This window comes from Pithys albifrons, chromosome 2 (genome assembly GCF_047495875.1).
Source record: "Pithys albifrons albifrons isolate INPA30051 chromosome 2, PitAlb_v1, whole genome shotgun sequence".
Classification (NCBI taxonomy): Eukaryota; Metazoa; Chordata; class Aves; order Passeriformes; family Thamnophilidae; genus Pithys; species Pithys albifrons.
Window position 1 is genome coordinate 105616187 of NC_092459.1, and position 17185 is coordinate 105633371.

Below are 17185 nucleotides of genomic sequence, written 5' to 3' on the forward strand. Positions count from 1 at the left end.
ACTGTTTACACAGATACCGGCTAAGTATCCAGAACAAACGCCAATTGTTGAAATACTAAGTCAGATTTTGAGAACAGTAGCTTCTTGTATATGCAGACACGATTTCAACTGAACAAACTCAACCAAATAACCCATTTCTTAAAGTATGAGGTAAAATGAAAAGCTGATTCCTGCTTCCCCTAATACACAGCCAGCAGCTGATGACCTACTTGTCCTGCAGTGTAAGAACACAAGAGCTACACACTCAGCTACACCTGCTTGCTATGAAAATAGGAGACAGCCTGCTTTAAATGCAAGTTCCACCCTTTAAGCATGTTACTTGAAATAAAGTACTAACATAGTCACTTTAAGTTTCAACCCAAATACAGTTTGAGCTCTTTAAACACATCGTTCACATTCTCTCATTAAAAAAAGGCACACACTAATTGCTAAACGCAGTTGAGTTTGGATACAGTAGAGGTTTCCAATCTCCACACGCTGAGGGAGTTCATGGCTTGAATAAAAAGTTTAAAGTGAGTTATCATGAGGAAGCTGCTGCACTGCATTTAAATGTAACACATTCTTTCAGAGCTTCACCCAGGAAGTTTCCCTTAGACAGAAAGGAGAGGAAGTGCTTAAATGTTTCTTGTTTTGGTGTAGTGAAGGAAGGAAAGTGTAGGCCTGTGTGAAACCAAGTTCCAGAGGTTAGAAAGAAAATAGGTTAACCTTCAAACCTTATTTGGACACATCTTCTATGGGGGGAAAAAGAAAAAAAAACCAAAACAGATCTTAAGCCACAAAATTGTTCTCCCCTTTCTCCAGCAGTCCCACTCCATGCAATAAACTCACATGAAGGCTACGCGGCTGCCACAGACTTTAATGCATCACTGCTTTTCTATTGCTGACTAGCAAATACTGCCAAGTAGCTCATTTTAAGGCCAGAAATAATTAAATGTTTTGAATATTTCAGCTATAAATAGGACTGATGAGCTAAGTTCTGAAGACTTGTTTGGAAATCCAATAAGACTGATAGAGGAGTAGGGGCAGAGGGGAGAAGACACACTTAACTCTCTCTGCTCCTTCAGGGCAAACAGATGTTAAAGGGACAGATCTAGAATTGTTACATAAACAGTAAGCTGAAGCGAGAAGTACCTGAAGCAACAATTCTGCCAGGGAAGGGGAAAAATAAGATATTCTGATGACCTAGATACCTATGAAGCATCATAACTAATCAAACAATAGGTCTGTCTACTCCTAAGTGCCTTAAATTGCTTCTCTGTTGAATGGTCTGAATGCATGCAGGAGCTCTCCCATACAAAACACTGATAAGCTGACATTTTGCATTCTCCATTTATGGGGACAAAAAAGCCAGAGGGAGACTTCTCATAATGAAGAGGTATAGCAAAAGAAGACAACCCTCAAATTCAGCAAATACACACAAGTAAGAGAATGTCAGTCAGCAGAGACTAAGACAGGAGCAAGTAAATCCCTAACACAACCCAGTAAGTAAAAAAACCCCACATTTATATATATATACACATATATATATATATATATATGGACTGCTGTTCAGAACACACATCATGAACTCGGTTAATAAAGATAGTTCCCAATAGCTACAGGGAAAATCACAAAAGGTAGGGATAGTGGCAAAGCTTCTCATCCTTCTTCCCTCTCTGCCCAAAAACCATAGCTATTAATGGCATACTCACTGAAGGACCTAACAGGATCTCTACCCACAGTAAGGTTTACCAGTACTTTTCCAGCCCCCTCAAAGAATGCTGTATTAGAATACTAAAACTATGGTCAGATGAAAGTACTAAAAGGCCTCTTTCCTCACCTTTTCTCCCCTGTCTTATTAATCACAAAGGTTCTTGAGGATAAGAATGAAAGTACACCAGATCTGACAATGTTCTAGTACACCACTAACACTGGAAACTGCAAGTGAAAGCTCCTCATGAACACTGTAAGCTAACAGGATCCTTGCAGGCCACATGCATTTAAACCAGGCAAATTTCTGCTTGAATTTCAGAGTGATTTTACTTAAGGTTGTTGCTCACCCAAGAAGTCAGCATTTTCTAACTGGCTTAGGCCAAAAGTACATTTTACGTACCTTGTATGTATTCCTCATGTCAGCAGCGAGTAATTTGAACAATGATCAGCTAACCTAAAAAAATTCTTTCCAGAGAGAGTAATCAGGCATTGGAATGGCCTGCCCAGAGAGATGGTGGATTCACCATCCCTGAAGGTTTTTAAACTGAGATTGGACGTGGCACTGAGTGCCATGATCTGGTAAAGGGAGTGGAGTTGGACCAAGGGTTGGACTTGATGATCTCGGAGGTCTTTTCCAACCCAATGGATTCTATGGTTCTATGAAACCAACACTTTTAGCAAGAAGGACAGGGAGAAAGGAACTAAGCGAGAGATGCCAACTGCAATTACCCCATGTCTGATCTTTAGACTGGCAGTCAGAATAGGTTTAGCCACCCAGATGCCTCTCTCTGTACTATGGCCGCAAAGGAGCTCAGCAGAAAGCAAAGCAAGTCCTCCCTCTGGCTGCACAGAAAGTTATGCCAAAGGGCTACATTTCACACTCATTTCCAGGATAAACAAGTTGTCAGTCAGAACTCCAGTATGTTTAAGGAAACACAGTAAGCCAAAGACGCTTTAACTTTCCTTTTTTCATCAAATCATGCTTTTAGCAAGCTGAATGGCATCCTGGCTGTTATCAGCAATAGTGTGGCCGGCAGGACTGGGGCAGTGATCATCCATTTGTGCTTAGCACTAGTGAGGCCACACCTCTAATACTGGGTTCAGTTTTGAGCCACTCACTACAAGAAAGACAATGAGGTGCTTCTGTGTCTCCAGAGAAGGACAAGGAAGCTGCTGAAGGGTCTCAAGCACAACTCTGATAAGGAGATGCTGAGGCAGTTGGGGTGGTTTAGCCTAGAGGAAAGGAAGCTCAGGGGAGAGAGAGACCTTATCACTCCCTACAACTACCTGAAAGGAGGTTGCAACCAGGCAGGGGTTGGCCTCTTCTCCCAGATAAAAAGTGACAGGATGAGAAGAAATGGCCTCAAATTGTGCCAGAGAAGGTTTAGACTGGATATTAGGAAACATTTCTTCATGGAAAGTGTGGTCAGGCATTGAAACAGCTTGGCCCAGAAGTGGTGGAATCATCATTTTTAGAAGTGTTCAAAAAAACAAGTGGATGTGGCAGTTAGGGACATGGTTTTAGAGGTGAACACGGCAGTGCTGTGCCAACTGTTGGACTCCATGGTCTCAGAGGTCTTTCCCAACCTTAATGATTCCATGAAGCTTCTAACTGAAAGTGATCTTTTATCCCAGCCTCCAGTTTAAATTCAGCTTCCCCCCTCTCTTTATGTTCCTGCAGCAAAGAGAGCCTTTCAGACAGTTTTTCCACCACTGAACTCCAGAACTGAATTCTACCTTATTAGAAAGTTCTGCATTTCATTTCACAAAGAGCAGTGCAGTGAGAGCGTAGAGTTACCTTAAAAAAAACCCAACACGCCTTCTCTAGATCACCGTTTACAAAACTGATACCGTAACTACCTTCAGACACCTTCATAGAGTATTTCAATTTCTTCTACCTTCTTAACTTTTAACCTGATAGTATCCCTAACACCCACTATGAGGGTTGGCTTCTTGTAGCCTCGTTATGCTGTGTGCTGAAGGAATCTGCAATGATATGGAACTTCTCCTGGTCCTGGATTATCAGTCCATTAACCTAAGAGAAGTGTGTGCTCTCTGCTTACCCCGACCATGTGGTCTCTGAGAGCCCCCACAAAGGACACACAGGGACCACCAGCCAAGGCAGGAACAAAGAGAAAGTTTAATCAGGGGTACAGGTTTATATAGACTTTGGAGGGATACAAATTCACCAATAAGGGACAAGAGGGGAGTCTGGATTTGTGCCAATAGGAGTACGGGGATTTACATTCAATGGGAGAGGGTTTCAGGTAACATGAGGTCACTGTCCTTCTCCCAGCCCCCTGGCCTGGCAGGGGGTTATGGGAAGAAGAAGCAATGACAATACAGTTTTTACATTTAGTACATTCAAACCACATTAAAAATATCAGTTGTTAAAGCATTCTCAGTGGCTAGTGTATTTTCTTCATCAGCCCATTTCTGACATGACATTCTCCAAGCCATGTATTGCTACAACCCACCAGATGAAAGGGAAGTGGGATGGAGGAAACACAACATGTGTCAACACAACTGACACCGGGATCAACAATGTGAATCAAAACAGGATAAAAGTTCCCCACGATGCACATTTAAAGAGAATTGAAACCAAAACCACAAATCACATTTTGCATGTGTTCACTTTATCTCTAGCAGAGGAAGAGATTTTTCTCACACAGCTACAACAAAAATAGTTTTTATCAGAATCCCTGCTACTAAGCATGCAGAGGAGGCAGACTGGGTTACCATAATTGATTACCACAAAAATTGATACAGTACCTAACTAGGTGCATATACTTCAGTGCCCTGCACCTACTGCCACAACTCCTGAGCCTCTGCCAGGCATCACTGCTGCTGCTACATACAAATCCCTTGTTAAGGCAACAGCTCAAAGTACATTAATTCTGCCAACAGGACAGTGCCAGCAACTGCCTCCTCCTCTCTCCCTGTTGCCTCTTCAAGCCTGTTTCAATAGCACAGCTGAGTTTTAACCAACCGCTCACAAGGACTTTCCCACTCTTTCCCATTTCCAGCACTGTGCAGCACCACTCTGCCTTTCCTGCTAATTTTGCCACATATCCAACACTGCTTAGTTAAGTGAGCTAAACAAGCCAAACCAACAGAAAAATCAATTCAACATCAACAGTTTCCTGCAAACTGCATCACCTCTTAAGTAAGAATCCAGTGAGCACTAGAACTGAAGACAAAAACAGGCAGAACTCTCCAGCTTCCTCTGCAGGGCACAGGGTCTGTTCAGCTGTACTCTTGAACAGGACAGGGCTGCTGCCCTCTGTGCTGGCACCATTGCCCAGGTCCAGGCACCAACTTATCTTGAACACAAAGAGATGTGCTGTGCACTCTACAGCCTCTGAAACAGCTGCACCAGCACAACTGAGGGGGAGGCACAAACTGCTTGTCTGGGCACTGGTGCCAAAAGAAAAGTTCAGCTCTGTGACTACAACCAAGTTCAGCTGGAAAATTTCTCTACACTCTCAAAACTCCCAAGTACAGTTAAGAAGCATGTTCCTGTGGACACTGACTTAGTGATATGTGATAACACTGCAAAGATGGGGAGACAACTGGGCTGTAACTGGATCTAACTGCGTATTGCCAAAGATTTGTCTCGATCTGAAAGTTCAAATTTAGGCTGGGCTAGCCAACACATTTGTTAACCTTCACTTAAGAACAAGGTTTCCTGCCCTTACAAATGGAGGTTAACACTAGTTTTAGTTTTGTCAGTATCACAGGCTTAGGAAGACCTTGAGCTTGGCATAGTCCCTTTCTGCACTAGAAGGAACACAAACATACCTACTGAATGTACTGTACCAGCTAAGAACTGTATCTATTAAGAGATTAATTTTGATTACAAAATCACTAGTTAAATTCCCACACTATAAAACACCTACACTTCAGTAGCTCAGTTCCACTCAACAAGCACCTTCCTATGTTCAAAGGGCTCAAGACTTATCCACTTACCTAAGCATCTTTAACATCATTCAACCAATCCACAGCCACTGCCAACAAAACAAGCATTTTTGTATTTTAAACCGCATTTTCCTGGGACAGGAAATGCCATTGTCACGTGTAGGCTGGCCAGTCAAGCCTAGTGGTATAGAGTTGAGAGGAAGAAGAGAGCAATCTGAGTTAAGGCAAGCCACCCTTACCATCCTGAAAAGAACAAACACAGAAGGAGCGAGTTATTACTTCTCTTCACATCACATTCTCAAACTTGTCTAAACACATCTAGCCAATCTAACTACCTTTCCACAAGCCAGCACATCATACCATATGTGAAACCACAAAAGGTTTTAATATACATCTTTCCCTTGGATGGAGAAAGAACAGGGTAAATACAACTCTACAAAGACCAGGTTTGAACACTCCCCTACAACCAACAGTTTAGTCTCAATAGATCATATTTAATATCCTCAATCTGTGGAGCCATGAAATCCTCCCTTACAGTCTACAGAGTAAACACCGGGTAGAAAAGTCCAGGATTAGAAGATGAACTGAAACAGAGACAGCACCGTGCTCCTCTTCAAAGCTCACAAAAGCTTAACCTAGTCCTAATGCATTACAGATATAAGTCAACAACAGATTACACTAAAGAACAGCTCAGTTTGACAGTTGATTAATGAAACAGTGATATGTCTGTAACTCAGAGTACTTAGACCAAGACTCTAAGAATAATGTTCAGTCTTTCACAAGCCAACCTCTCCAAAGCACCAGACTGCATTTCAAGGATCTTCTCAAACAAGCAGGATTCCTCATAGCATCTGAAGGTTCTACAAGTATTTCATCACATTTGCCATCTAAATATTCACAGTAGACAGCATGTTCATTTTTCTATTGAAAAAATAAGCTTGAAAGCAGAACTCGCATTTCTTAATGATTCTACCACCAGTGTTTTATTTTGAAAGGGTTTTGTCTTTTAAATCTCAGAGACTAACACATGATGTTTTCAGTAGCTGTTCATTTCTACAGTACTATCAGCTCTAGAAGACACTCCATTTGCATCCTAATCCTCAAAAGCATTACTTACTGCATGTTTCTAAACAATTTCTGTACTAACAAGTCTGACATACTACCCCTTTGAAAGATGTCTTTTAAAAATTTTGTACTGCATTCCCTTCCTATCCTCATGACAAGCTTAAGATTTTGTTGCTTGAAAGATAAGCAAGAACCGCCTTGAGGGCAGTTTTAAGGCCATGTTTGGAATTACTCTGCTGTCATGAACAGAAACAGTTCCTTAGTATTAGTTCAGGATTACAAAGTGTTTAAGAAATTTAATTCTCTCAAAAAAGCAAGATGACTTCTTGCTTTAGGAAGTGATTTTGATCAAATCAAGAACTTTAACCTCATTTTCTACAGCAGTCATTTTCACTACTATTCTATGTTTAAGGACTGTATGAAAGGGGACAAAGCTTGTCTCCATGCCCAGGACTTCACATACTTGGAGTGACTGTTCCTTCCCTGAAATCAGTACTGTGATGATTTCCATATTAGTGGAAGGATTGACAGTTTATACTTTTTATTTCTCAGTTGTTTACAGTTCCTCAAGCAGATCACACCACACAGACCAAGGTAAATTAACAGGCACAAGTGAAAGCCTGAAGATCGTTTCTTTCAAGCAGAAGAGGGGAATAAAACAGCAGTGCAAGTTTGCAGGCAGTACTATCACACCACAGGGCTTAAAGAGACAGTTAAAATAACTGCACTTACTCTTCCACTCAGCAGAACCACCCTGTCTGAGAAGATAAGAGGTTAGAGCAACTTTTCCAACTATGCTCAACATACAAAAGGCAGTCCTAACAAGTCAGTAAAAGCAGCTGACACGTTTTCCAACTAGTTTCTGTAATTTTCAATCCAGGTTAAAAAAAAAAAAAGCCACCTTGTTATCCTGAAACCATTATACAACACATTGCTCAAAAGTCACCCCAAACATTTTACTGAGACCAATAAAAACTTGTAAATTCAGCCTGTTTATCTCTATGGTGAATGTGGGAAAATAAATGTATTATAATTTGACACTAACTGGAACCTGACTCTGATCTCACTGGAGCAACAACTGCACAAGAGCAAATTAAATTCTACTCTGAAGTATCAATTCACTGGAAATTACATTCTACATTCCATGTCTATGGCTTCTACAAACACCCTGTTAGTTCAAATCTCCAGCATTTTGGCTTCTACTCCAGACTTTTAAGAGAAATCCACCACGACTTGCAGTAGCATAAACCCCCCACCTTCCATGGGAAAATTACGCATATATAGGCCTGAAAGTGCAATCATCGTTTGCTCATCATCTGCACTAAAAATAAAGCTGGAAATTCATTTGACAATAAAAAAATACTACATGAGACATCTCCTCTCCTAGTAAAGTGTATCAGAATATCCTTCATACTGTACACAGGGTGTAGAGGCCTAATAGCCAAATTGTAAACAAATTCCTGTCCCAAAAGGCACTCTGTGCAGTCTCACACTTTTGACAGTTGTATTACCTATTCCCCCATGACAGAGGAGCAGGGCCATTCTTTTAAAGGAAGCAGGTCTTTCATTTCTGCAGAGGCCCAAATGGACTTCTCTTTCACTTTAGCTTTGATTTTCCCTTAGTCCTGCTCATGGGTTCATCCAGTGGGCATCACACAGGAATTCCAATATTCAGCTTACCTGCATTCACTCACGGGAACTTTTGCTGGACTGCCTGGGATGCCACGTGGCTCAGCAATGCCTTCTTTGGGTCAAACAGCCTACTTTTAGTTTTTCCATACTCAGAGATAAGCCAGCTACTAACCATTATAAAATGAGCACAGCTTTTTTTTTTTGGTCTGTTTTTAGTTAACAGAAGATACACACTTAGCTTCACAGATCACACTGAGCACAAAGATCTACTATTATCACACTAGAACGAGATATAAACTAGTCCTGTTATTTCAAAGAGTAATGACCCCATGGAACAGCTGGAATTCTCAGTGACACATTCCAGACAAACTAAACAGATAACTTTGGGATGTTATTAACATGCTTACATATTCTATGAAGACAGTTGGCTAAGTGATTTACCAGCTATGGCACTGTATTGGTTATGTACACTCCCTCCCAAATACCAAGGGGGACAGTAAAGCTCGTTGCTTTGCTGCAGAGGGAGAACTCCAGTTAAACACCAACAGGTAGTTCCTTGCCTGGGACTACCCCATATCCCACAACATCTTCCTGTAACTCATTTGTACACCTAGAGAACTGTGAGTGTTCCCTTCAAGTCTTAGGAGATACATTCAGTCAAATTAGAATTAGCAATGGAGGAGGAAAGACATATTTAAACTTCTCAGATTTCATTCTAGGTTTCTTAAGTGGGCAGTGGTTCAAATTCAGGGTTTAAATACCTCCCTCCAACCCCTGGAGTTGGAGGAAGGAACTTCAAATATTCCTCCAACTTTTGTGTTCAAAGTGTTTCAGAAAGCCTGGCAAGCACAGAACATCTTGGTCTCCTGGAAATGAACACTATGAAATGAAATAATAAATATATTATTTCAGAAGCAAAAACAAGCTAAAGGTCAGGCAAGTTAGCTACCAATGCTCTCAGAACATCAGTTGCTATTACGTATTAATTTGCTGTCAGAAATGTCTTGATTATAAACCTTGTCCTAATAGACATCACTTATTTATTATCAGTCATTTCTTTCAACCTAACTGAAACAGCAGGTATCAATCTGAGCGATGTTTTCACATATTCAAACTTGCTCATTTGCTTGTTCTGGTCTTTCAGACACAAATCTCAAGACCACAAATGTATTCATGTAAATCAACTCCCTACACAGCACTGAGACCTCAAAATCAGTTGCAGGATGAGATAATATTTTTCTTATCAAGAATAAGCTTTCAAGAACAAGGAAAGTTACTTCTATCTTTTCTTTAGGACACCTTCAAAAGTTCAGATTGCTGAAAATGTTTCAAAAAAGAAACCCAGTAATTCTCCAGCAGGAGTAAAGTCTTGAGAAGAACCATACAATGCTTATACCATATATAAGTATTTCTGAAAATGTTCAGTTGTTTACAAATGACAAACACAGCACATCTGCCTATGCAGAAGCTTAGAAAATATTTTTATGCCTTGTTCACCTTAGAGAGTTGAGGTTAAAGACAAAACCTAAAATGCTAATAATTGGTACAGAAAGCTAAAAAAGCCAATGCAAAGAGTTGGAAAAATGCACAAAAACCTGGCAGCTCACTGATCACATTGTAGGCACAGCAAGCAGCAAGTTAAAAAACAAAACAAAACACAGCAACAATTCAGCCTGATTTTAAAGTTTAAAACTTTCCACTCAAAGATTTCCATGAATATCAAATATTATCCCAGGGATGGGGCCTTTTCACAACTGCAGGGCAAGAACAAAAGCAACTTCAAACTCAGCTTATGTAAGGTGACATGTAAGTGAAATCTGGGAGTTTTTCTTATGAACGTCTTTGCAATAGAAACTTCCACAGACTTGTGATAAGATGTAAAACAGTGTACTAACAGGCACGAAGTTAAAACTAGGGTGGAGACCAACACCACCACAGCTCACTGCCAAAACAAGGACACAGAATTTAATTTACCTGCATTTGCATCTGCTTATTATACTTGGTTTAGAAGTTAGGCAAAACTTGAAAGTTGGAGAGAATGTGACATGGCCATCTGGAGATAAGTGCCATTCTATCACACAGGAGGAAAATCCCCGGCCCCTCTCCCCTCCAACACACCTGCTCTAAACCAGCATGAGGTATTGCCTCTATTACTATTAGTCAGCAATAGGACAAGGGGGCATGGGCTCAAGATCTGCGAGGGGAAATTTAAGTTGGCGATCAGAAAAAATTTCTTTCCAGAGAGAGTAATCAGGCATTGGAATGGCCTGCCCAGAAAGGTGGTGGATTCCCCATCCCTGGAGGTTTCTAAACTGAGATTGGACGTGGCACTGAGTGCCATGATCTAGTGAATGGACTGGAGCTGGACAAAGGGTTGGACTTGATGATCTCAGAGGTCTTTTCCAACCCCACCGATTCTATGATTCTATGACAAGACGAGAAAACAATCCCTCATCTATCACAGCATCTTGCTCCAGCCAGTGGTACTTTATTAGCACCGACAGTAAGCAAATATTAATCACTGATATTTAACCAAACCACAGGGGGACCACAGTTGGCACAGGGCATCTAAGAGGTGTGAGGAGTCCTGCAAGACCTGGCTCAAGCATTTCTGCCCATCCAACATGAACAAGAGCTGCTTGGCCTCCTAAACCAGGAGAGATCATCACATTTAAAGGAATGCCTTTATGATAGTTCAAGTAAATCTGTTTTGTGCCCAAACTATTTCAGAAATGTTTTTAAGTTGCAGGCAAGTGAACATGAAAAGGAAAGCACACAGCTCTCCTCAACCCCACTCCCTGCTTTCAAAATCATTTCAGTAGAAAAAACAAAGAGCTACTGCTATTATTTGAGGAGGTGCTGTAACACCATTAGTGACTTTAGGGTAAGCTGGAACATAACAGCTGTTAAGCAACACTTAGTAATGGTAAAGGAGGTGATACAGACCTCTCTTGTTACATTTCTCTTCCTGTAACCATTCCAACCTACCACCCTGCTTTATTTCACTATACAGAAAGCTCTTCTGCAAGCACAGATCACCACGGTTGTACATGCAGACCCTATCACCTAAGCTATTTAATGACTAAAGTACACAAGCAAAGTGTGCATATTTCCACCACTAATGACAGCTAATTAAAGGCCATTTATTACAAGTGTGCTGGTGCATTTATGACCCTGAGAAACTTATGCAATAACCTAATGCTTTGAGATTATTAAACAACATAGCAATGAAAACACAAGAGAACAACCAAAGAAAACTAAGCAGTGCTGGGAAGGAGATAAACCAGTACTTGAGCAGTAAAGCAGTAGCATACCCTCAATTTCGATTTCTAGCCTCTTTTAAATTATTAAAATTGCAATGCTGCCAAACACAATCAAACTTTTCCATGTGCTCTGGCACACTGCCTTTTCCTCCCTGTAAATCAAGACAGGTGAATTATCACTGTGCATCTCCCAGTTTACCGTGTGGTTAGATTTCGCAGTCTCTAGCTGGCTTGCAAATCAAGCAATTGAAACCAACAGTGGCACATGGCATCTGCTATATTTTGTGCCCAGTCCAATCGTTCGGCTTCCAAATTAAGTGAAAGTTACACAACAAATATGTTAAAATAGTTCAGCGTTCCAGTGCAGTGCTAAAACCCTCACATGATCCAACCCGGCTTTCCGAGTCGGTACAATCCTCACCAAGTCCAGCTGCCCCCTTCGCTCAGCGTACGGCAGACTTCTACGAGCTCTCAGCTGTTCTTGAGAAATAACCATGCTTTTTACAAAACAGACTGCGCAGGCTCCAGCACGTCCGAGGCTAAACAGCGACCCCAAGCCAGGACCCATCAGCACCGGAGGATAGACTACAAGGGAGAGCAGGGCTGACAACGGAGCGCAGCGGGTCCATGTGGGGCCGGGCGGGCTCCCTCCCGGCGCTGCCCGCTCGGCCCGCGGACGCGGCGCCCCTCGGGGCTGCCTGGCTGCGCTCCCGACCCTTGCCAGGGGAGCCCCCACGGCCCCGGGGCCCCTCCGGACCACCACCCCCCCCCCCCCACCGCGCCTCCCGGGGCTGAGGTGCACACGGGCCCGGCCACGCCGCAGCGGAGAATAAGGTCACCGGCAGCGGCCCCCGGGCCGCCCCCGCTCCGCAGCGCGGGAGGCCCCGGCCGCAGAGCGGGGAGAGCGGGCTGAGACCCGCCGAGGAGCGACCGCGGGCCGGGCAGAGGGGCCGCCGCCGCGGCTCCGCCGCCGCCCACCCCTCGAGAGCCGGCGGCCGCCCCCGCCTTTTTGAGGAGGTGGGAGACACGGGGGCCTCCCCCGGCACCCCGCGGTGCCGCCGCGCCCGCCCAGCGCCGCGCCCCGGGCGAGCCCCGGCGGGCACAGCCCCTTCGCCGCCACAGCCCCACGGAGGAGGCGCCGCTGCCACCGCCGCCACCGCTGAGGCCGTGTTACCTGCCGGGTCGGGCCGTCGGCGGGCAGGGCCCGCGCGCCGCGCCGCGGACCTCGCCGCCATCTTGTCCGGGTTTAAAATTAACTCCCCGTGACGTCAGAGCTCCGCCGCGAGACCTTTATCGCCCCGCCGGTGGCGCGCGCGGGGGGGGGGGGCGCCTCGGGGCGGGCCGGGCCGGGCCGGGACGGAGACCCCCGAACGCGGGGTGGAGTGGGGGGGGGGGGGGGGGAAGGGGGGGGCGGGGTAAGAGGACACACAGACACTAAGGGACACACAGATAGGGACAGAGACACTAAGACACACAGACACGAAGGGACACACAGATAGGGACAGACAGGCACAGACGGATACACAGACACTAAGGGACACACAGACTCTAAGGGACACACCCTCAGCCCGGCCCAGCTGCCTGCCCGGGCCCCGGGCTGAGGGCAGGGCTGCGGTGAGTGCCTCCCTCCCTCCCGGCCCCGCTCCGGCGCACGGGGCGCCTCGGGACCCACACGGAGTAACCCCTCGGCGGGGGTCGCGCTCTGCGCCGCACCCGGCACGGCTCGCTCCGTGCAGCCCGGCAGTCACTGATGTGCCGCTGCCCGCTCTGCATGGGCTCCCCTTGGCCGCCTCTGTGGCCAGAGAGCAGCCGGACAGAGCGCCCGCAGCTCCGGCAGCAGCACCGGCCCCTCCTCGCTGTGGCATCGCTGCGGTGCTGGGGACACGCAGGGGACGGCTCTGCACCAGAACAAGACACACAAGTTCCCAAGGGACCAAACATTCCTGCCGCTGCTGGGATTTGCAATTCTTGTTTCTCTAAACCCGAGCTGACCTTGCTGCATACTTTTCAGAGGCCAAATGTTAAAGCTCGCTGCCTTCACTGCACAAAGGTTTTAGTCTGTGAGGTTTCCTGTTGCTAAAGGTCGTGTAAACCTTCACAGGCAAATTGTTCAGTGTGATCTGCCCACTTGTTACAACAACACATTGTCTGATAAGTCATGATGTGAAGTGGGCAATAGCTTTGCAGAAACCCACCTCACAGTGGTAATGCTCTCTGTAGAAATCATTTTTGTTCAGGTCTTGAGCTGTGATAACTTACTTCATCCTGGACATCAAATCTAAAAAAGCAAACAGTTTAGTTCTGCCTAAACAGAGGTGGAGGAAAGCTCACAAGAGATCTTCAAAGTAAAAGCCACCCATCATGACACCTGGAAGTGCTTTCCAAGCCTTGATTTCCACCTTTTGCTACTGGTAGCACATAAGAGTTTTCCTAACGTTCGAGTCCATTACACTTTCTACTGTGCTTACACTGGGCAGTTCTTGTGTTAGAAAGTTTAATACCTAAAACGCATTAAAAAGACATTAAAATGTCTAAAAGGTGCTTTAATGACAGCAAGTGAGAACTGCAGAAGGATACAATGATCAAATTATTATCATACATTCAGTTCTGGTTCTGATGCTTGTATTAATAAAATATGCAATTCTGTAAAAGAACTTTATTATTCTAGATTTACATCAGCATAACTGGAAGCAGGATTCAGCCCCATTGTATAAAAGTGTTGGTTTGAACACTAGAAAAATAATTGCCATTGGTCTTTTGCAGTTTGATACCCTCTACTTATCTGGTGAAAATAAGTGTGCCATTGCCTGTCCTTCCAACCTCATCCCAAGTCAAGGAAAACCTTTCTTTCCATCAGAAAGAAGGCAGAACACATTGCATGCAGAGATATAGTCAATTAGCAAAGTAAAACACCTTGAAAGCTAGAAACACTGTTAGCTGACAGATTTAAGCTTCAGCAGCTCAATATAAAAACTAAAAAAAATGTGGGGAAAAACCCCACAACACTGAAGAAGTTTCCTAGTTCTGTTGTTAGTAAACAGCCTTGTTTCTGATCAAGTCTGGAAAAGTTTATGCAAAGAAGACTTTGAAATAGTGCATGTTCAGACAGATAGATTTCTACTTCATGCAACAGGATTTGCTGCTCCTGTAAAGTGGAGGTCAGAAAGCTCAACCTTAATTCAGTCCCCTTATGTTTGGAGGAAGGAAGCAGATATTTTCTGAGCTGAGGATTTTGCTAGCAACATGTCATCTCCTGGTTGCAAAGGTGCCCATCTCCACCACATTCCCTGGTACATGACGACACTTTCCTCTGAGCCAGGCAAGACATAGGACTGAAAGTGCTTCAGCTGCGGATTTGGCATGAAAGGAGCTTGGGAACAACTGTGTAAACCACAGGCAGGTTGTGGTGGGAAGGGATGGCCAGAGCAGAAGGACATGTCTAACCCACAAGTGCAGGAGGGGTCACTAATACTCTAGCCAACAAAGGCACAGTTTTGTACCACAGACAGCATCTTCTCCTGGGTTTGGCCATGCTGTTTTAAAAAACCCTGTCCCAAGCTTGTTCCAAACCCATTTTGGGCCAGTCAACACAACCAGTGTCACCTTGTGCCCAATGCAGAAGCTGTTCAGCCACTCTGCTTGGAGAGCTGTCCCCTTCTGCAGCTGGAGGGGAAACAGAGCCACCACAATGTCTCCTGGCATTCAGACATTACAGCGTGGCAGGGGACTGGCCAGTTCCTGACCATGCAGGCAGAGGCACCCACCAGACACTAGAAAAGGCCAGATGAGACTCAAGTGCTTTATGCCTTTCCATATAAAATACTTCTCTGTCCCTATTAGCTATCCTGTGCAATGCACTTGGATTTGTTTTAAGGTTACCTGTATGCTGATGAATCCTTAAGCCAAACACCCACCTGAAGTATGCTGAGCACCACTCATGGGCTTGGGAACAGACCCATGTCTCATCTTAAAGTGCTGAGGGTCCTGAGATGAGCTGCAGACATCTCCATTGGTAGTTCTGCACTTACCAACCTCTTTCTTCATTTGCTTCAGGCTGGAGAGTCCAAGCAAAGTGATTCTCAGTCTTCCTTCCAGACTACACAGGGCTGCAGGCAGTCAGGAGCTGAGGACAGACAACTGTGAGAAAAATGTGGCTCTTCTGGCAGCTCCCACTGTCCACAGCAATAAAGCACCTCCAACTCTCCAACTGCAGTCACTGGAGCCACCCAGGGCTTTCCAAGGAACAAGACTGAGAAGGCTAGGAGAAGTCAGCTCTGCAGTGATGAACCCTCCCACCAGATACCACCAAGGGAGCCGTGTCACTCAGACAAATCTAACCTCCCACTGGGAAATGCATCTGGATCTCACACTTGCTCCCAGAGGCAAACATGTGTCCTCCCAGTCTTGCTTTTCTCTGAACAACACTCAGGCTGTGACACTACAGCCCTACTACTTGTGGACTTCCCACCTCTTCCAACTGGAGCGCTCCTCCCCTCTGCACGTTGCCAGGAGGCGTTGGAGATTGTGCTGCTTTCCGAGCCCCTGCCCACTCTGCAGCTGTATCCTCCCGCTGCCTCACTCTTCCCATCACCCAACCCTGTGCCCTGCTCACATACAGAAACACACTGTTCAGTCCTGCCCAGGCAGGTCAGTGTTTGCCTCACCACCTCTGCGAAGATGTCAGCCCCATAAACACACAAGGCGCCTTCATTTGTCACACAGGTGATCTAAAAGTTGCCGTGTGTCACTAGAGAGTGCTCATCACAACCCCAAGCCTATATGTACCAGTGTGTTTGCATAACCTGGGGCTCACCTAGGCAAAACCAAGGTGAGATATGGAATGGATTCAAGCCTGGTTCTTCTGCAGATCACTCCAAGAAAGCAGAGAGGTGTTTGAGAGCAGAAAACAAGTTGGGAAGGAGAGGAAAAAAACTATTTACCAAATTTCCTGAACGTGAAGCTGTCTCACAAGCTGAGAGAAGATGCCTTTTCAGCTGGCTGCATGACACATGCTCGAGAGAGGAACCCCTCCCCTTCCACTAATTTATAGCGAGCCGAGTGGGAAACACTTCTAATTCTTCCCTGCTGATGACTCAGGAGCTTCTTCTCTGGAGGGGAAGGCTGAAATAATATTGAATTTTAGCTGTGAGAGCAGCTGAGAGCAAGTTGCTAGGCACCAGCTGCAAGAATTGCCCGCAGGTGCTCTCGCACGAGCGGTTGGGCGGGTTCATTGGGCTCTCCCGGTGCAGTCGGAGTGCCAACTACCTTTGAAACGGGCATAATCTGTTCTCAGCCTGAAGGAGCTATTGCACAATCTTCGCAGGATTAAGGATTTAAATCAAAGGACTGTGTCACAGCCGGGGAAAGGGCATTGGGCAGGCCCGGGAGCCACACTTGCCTGCATAGTACGGTTTAGGGGGGCTCTCTGGGGTGGTGGTAGCAGCCTGCCCCTGGAAGTGGCAGTCATGCAGGTGCAAATGGGAGCACGTGCAAATGTCTCCCCCACCCTGCCCTGTCTTCATCTTAACAGGGTGATTGAAATCTTCAAAGTTTTAAATGGCTGAGTGTTTTCTTGGGCTCCTGGAAATGAAGCTCTGTAGCCAGCTGAAGCTTTC

At 45.1% G+C, this 17185-nt stretch overlaps 1 protein-coding gene across 3 annotated transcripts in view; it reads right to left on the bottom strand.

The window, feature by feature from the left end:
• ATL2 (atlastin GTPase 2) overlaps positions 1 to 16024 on the bottom strand; it is a 42501-nt gene extending 26477 nt beyond the window's left edge. The window contains exon 1 of one of the 3 annotated variants that reach the window (XM_071581111.1): positions 15485 to 16021. In XM_071581111.1, coding sequence (XP_071437212.1) covers positions 15485 to 15614 — 130 coding nt within the window. In that variant the 5' untranslated portion in view covers positions 15615 to 16021. Of the gene's footprint in view, positions 1 to 15484 lie in introns of all 3 variants that reach the window. The other 2 variants (XM_071581102.1, XM_071581121.1) reach the window with 2 other exon arrangements.
• Between the last annotated feature and the right edge of the window lie 1161 nt (positions 16025 to 17185).